This window comes from Phaethon lepturus, unplaced genomic scaffold (assembly GCF_000687285.1).
Source record: "Phaethon lepturus isolate BGI_N335 unplaced genomic scaffold, ASM68728v1 scaffold16903, whole genome shotgun sequence".
In the NCBI taxonomy this organism is placed as follows: domain Eukaryota; kingdom Metazoa; phylum Chordata; class Aves; order Phaethontiformes; family Phaethontidae; genus Phaethon; species Phaethon lepturus.
The window spans coordinates 270-5,039 of NW_010527122.1; the positions used below are offsets into that span (position 1 = coordinate 270).

The window sequence follows — 4,770 nt, forward strand, 5'->3', positions numbered from 1 at the left end:
GGCGGGGCCGGGCCGGGCCTATTGCCTCAAGGAGATGCACACGGCCGTACCGTACTCATGACAGTACCCACACAGCCAGTGCTCCATCGCTGCAGGGTCCCTCGCTGAGAAAGACCCCTTCCTGAGTGGAGAATCTGCCTTAAGCTGCAATGCGCAGTTTCCCCTTGTCCGCTTCCTGACACCCTTCTTTGGGGTCAGGCTTTCCTTGCTGCAGGACGTGGCAGGCAGCTAGGAAAGAAAATCCACTAGCGTTTTCCTGCGTGACAGGTTCAGTCCAGCAACTGGCCAGGGAAGGACACGAGTAGCATGAAAGCACTGTGGTTGCTCTATCTCCAACAATGTATCTGGCTTCCAGAAGAGCAGCATCTAGGTAAAAGCAGAGCAAAAAGTTCCCCAAGTGTGTTTCACAGAGTGTTATTTTCAGCCTATGCCCCTGAAAGCAACATTTTGGGGGGACACGGATAAGAGGTGACAGTTTTAGCCTACAGTGTCCAATAGAGAGAGTGCTCCAGAAGAACTCCTTTGAGACGGGTCGCTGTAGAAAAGCTGTGATGAGTTTCTCCTTCCTTGGGCGTACGCTTGCAGTTCTCAAAGCAACGGACAGGCAAATGTCCAGCCGGAGTCTGGCTCCTCGAACGAGGTTTAGGAGACGAGCTCTGGCCTTTTGCTGAGGCAAATGCATAGAAGAGGGAAAGCTGCAACTGCAACGCAGCGAAGACCCTGGGCTGTGCCAGATGCTTTCAGCTTACACAGATGATAAATAATTACAGTCACCACAAAACATACTGGTTGAAACTGGCTCCAGATGAACAAACTGTTGAATAAATCACCAGCTAGGGAAAAAAAAACCCCCTAAACCAAAACAATGCCAACCCCCATGCCTCTTTTTGGAAGACAAGAATAATTTTTAGAATATGTTACACTTTCTAGTGGAAATAGTTCTCAATGAGAATATTCTTTTAATTGGGGGAAAAATACTTCTGTGATTTTTAAAACAAGTTTCCACTTGACAAGTTAAAAAAGTGTTATGACTTCTCAAGGCCTTATATGTACCTTAATACATAAGTGTGCTTTTATCCTAAACAATAACTGTTTCTGCCAAGTCTGCATTTGCATTAAACCACACAGCTGATAACTGTGACACAAATACCAGAGAAAAATAACACCATTTTTGTACCCTCCACCATCAAGAACAATGTTGTGTTGTGTTTTGTTTTTTAAGTTGAAGAATAAAAAAACCCCAAACCTTTAAGGATAAACGCATCACCAACGTGCAATGGGATCTGGTGCAGAGTTAGAACAGTTAAGAGGTCTGTATGGAAAAGCATTTCAAATCATCAGCTTCTTTTTACCTGGTAACTACAGATGCTAAACAAAGTTTCACTCGGTGTTTTGGGTTAGTTATACCCATCGGTTTTGTGAAAGGACCGATGACATTAATAATGAACAGTCAGTGCATCCTGGTAATAAGTAGCGCGCAACACTTCACAGAAAAGACAATACTAGCCCTACAGCAAAATTGTCCGTTGTTCCTGGGCGATACAGGAGCCTGCTCTGCTTCCAGAAGGGTACTTCGCAGCCCACACTCCAATGGCCGTTTGCAATTCTTACCCGTGTCGTTCCTGTAATGAATTAGGCCATATTTTTTTCGCTGATACAGTGGTTATGATCGTCTATGGCTGTCAGTGCAGGTACAAAGAGAGTGCAGGGTTGAAAAAAGCAGGATCTCGAGCAGTTTTAAATTGTAGTTTTAAAGTTGTAACTTAGCTGGTAAGAAAAGTCTCCTCCCTTGACGACAGTGCAGATTCTCTTCCACCTCTACACCAGAAAAAGTTATACTTGACACGATCGTTCCTCCACAGTAGACAACGCTGGGTAGTGGTAGTTGGCATTAGGTCAGCTCTAATAGTTTATTCTCCAAGCTCACATATTAAAAGAAAATCTACTAAGACGTCCTGATGAGTGGGGACCTTTCATCTTCAGTACTCTGAAAGAAAAAAAATCGCAACACAGCAAAGTTAAATGTGGCACATGAGAGAGCTTCCACGGTGGGGAAGCTGGATTGCTGAGACTCCGAACAGGAAAGGAAAAAGCTCTTGCCTCCTACTTCTACATACAAATTCCTGTAAGAGAACGAGCACTGCACTATAAAAGCGCCAGCGGGTGGATGGCAGCTTGGGCAGGGACCCCGGGTTCATTGTAGCACGTTACAGATGATGGAAGGCCGTAGGTATCACAAGGAGAGCTATAGCTAGCTGACTTACTTTTGTGTGCAGGAAAAGCAACAAAAGCAATGTAGATAAAACATGGAATGTAGGTGTCCCTTTGTCATTTTAATCCCTGTGCAGTGTTCAAGAACATCCAAGAGAGCTGGTATGAAGGTATACATGTAGGGTGGGGCAGGAATGTCTGGGACACGGGCCTCAGGCAACGGGACACTTTTGACTCCCTAGTTGAGCCTGCCAATAACCCAGGCAGGCTCAGAAGCTCAAAAGTACCAGTCTCTCTTGTAAAGGAACCTGGAGTACAGACCTGAGAGCATGTGCTCCTGAAACGATGTGTGGGTACCCAGAAAGAAAATCAAGAATGAAGCCAAGAGAGCCAAAGATCAGCTGCTCAAAGCCACTGCTCGAGGAAAGGAGGCTGCCGACATCACCGCCAAAGTGCTGCCACTGCTGCCACTACCATCCCACCCCTAGTCCCAGTGCAGATGTGATGGTTGTGGGACCCGCTGACCCAGATGGGTCCCCACAACTAAGACAAAGCACAGGCAACGGTGTGGCTGCGTGCTCTGGAGCGGGACATGAGACCGCTTTCTCACACAGTTAGAAGGTCTTTAGGAAACATCACACAAGCAAGACCACACTAAGACCACAGCAACTGCAAGGGGAAAACAGCCTACTAGAGTACCCGTTCTATTCCTCTAACCAAAGGATCCATAGTTTGTCTTGTCTGACCAGGACTGCCTTGCCTGTTGGGGTGAAATTTTGGCACCAGCTTTCAACGTGACTAGTAACCTTAATGCCATCATGTCATTCTGTGACAGAACTTTTCATAAATAGACATAGAAACTAGTACTGTCTGGATAAAACTCTGTCATGCTGTTTTCTATAAAATTTATCTGTTCTTTGGTCATAAATTTGCATTATGAGTCTGAAAAATAATCAACTGGCATAACACAAATGTTTCTACCAAGAACACTGTCAGATTGTCACTGACTAAATCTGTCCATCAAATATGGTGGACTTTTGCATCTTATCCTTTAGGGTCCTCTAGACAGGCTGGTTGGTGGTTGGTTTTTTTTGGGGTGTTTTTTGTTTTTTTTTTTTAACTACTGTTCGCAAGGGAATTAGGTATGAAAGATACGACCTGCCTTACCATGTTTCTTATATTAGCTCCATTCCTTTGTTTCGGTGCATTTATTCTGAGTCTATTAAAACTTCCCCTCCCTAGAACAGTCATTTTAAACAAAAACAACATTAACAATGTTTGTGTGCAGAAAGACACTGAACAGGTGAAATCAACAACAAGAATACAAAAATATAGGCAGATGTATGGTAAGCAAGGTCAAATTCAAAAGCTACTTACTTCTTCACTTATTCCCCGGGACCTGCACACAAGCACAATAAAAACAATCCCAAAAACAATTCCTAGAGCCATAATTACAAAAGGGATTCCAGTTACAACACTGGCTTCCAGCAGGACGTGCTTGAGTTTGCTGGCAGATACTTCATCAATCAGAACACTCTGGAGCAGAGAGAGATGAAGAGGAAAAAAAAAATTATTTCTGTTCTTCCTATATATTAGGCTGCTTTACTTTTGTGAAGGGTAAAGAAACAACACTCCCACAACTCTCCACCGCTACTCATGGCTTGTTGATATACATTCCCTCTAAGAATTCTTAGCTCTACTCACATGGCCAGAGTGATCATCGAGTCTGCATTTCAAAGGAAAATACTTATTTTTAACTCTCAGTTTAGACATGGAATAATACAGGCCTGGAATAATGGTGTATGTCATCAAAACTAGTCCCCTAGAGTCCTCCCCAAACCCAACAAGTTCAGTGATCGAACTACAGCCCAGGAATATTCACAAAAGACCACTTAAAAAAAAAAAAAGATGTGATCTTGTGAACTCTCGTCTCTGCATCTGAGCAGCCCCTTTTCCTCATGGCCAATACCTTTAAAATAAAAGGACTGTCTGACAGTGTTTTGCAGGGCTGACCTTAAGGCTATGGACAGCAAGCACCAGGAGAATGTTTGTTAAGAAACAGAAACAGCTTCTCACCTATCACTGCACAAAACAACATGAAAAACATTGTTTTCTTTTCTGGTTAGCTCAAAGACAGTATTTCTGCAAGCATAAACATACCACAATGCTGCAAAGAAATAACAAAAACATCTACCTCATTTATATACATCACTGGGAAAAGGAGCGTTCGGATGTTGCCTGTTTCACTGTGTAAAAAAAAAAAAAAAACAAACAATTAAAAATTACAGTTTTGCAACTTTTCAACTTGAGGATTTTGAAGACAGATTATAATAGAACAATGAACGAGGAAACTGTCCCTGAAGAACCTCTGGGCTGTTCTCTTTATTGTCAATTTTCACCTCCCTACTGGCATAGAACAATCTCAATCCCAAAGGTGAATAATAAATTCTGTTTTGGGAGCGATGGCATATTTTGGGACGCGGTGGGGAGAGAAAGAGAAGGATCCATAAGAAGCCCATTAATAACCAACTGAATGACATATCTGTGCCGGTCAGCAGG

At 43.2% G+C, this 4,770-nt stretch overlaps 1 protein-coding gene across 1 annotated transcript in view; it reads right to left on the reverse strand.

The window, feature by feature from the left end:
- Window positions 1–1,542: 1,542 nt before the first annotated feature.
- The window catches only part of SCARB2 (scavenger receptor class B, member 2), a gene marked incomplete at its 5' end in the record, with an annotated part of 11,740 nt that continues 8,512 nt past the window's right edge, over window positions 1,543–4,770 (reverse strand). The window contains 3 exons of the mRNA XM_010283294.1: window positions 1,543–1,987; window positions 3,589–3,747; window positions 4,406–4,457. Of these exons, the coding sequence (XP_010281596.1) occupies window positions 1,946–1,987; window positions 3,589–3,747; window positions 4,406–4,457 (253 nt within the window). The remainder of the gene's footprint in view (window positions 1,988–3,588; window positions 3,748–4,405; window positions 4,458–4,770) is intronic.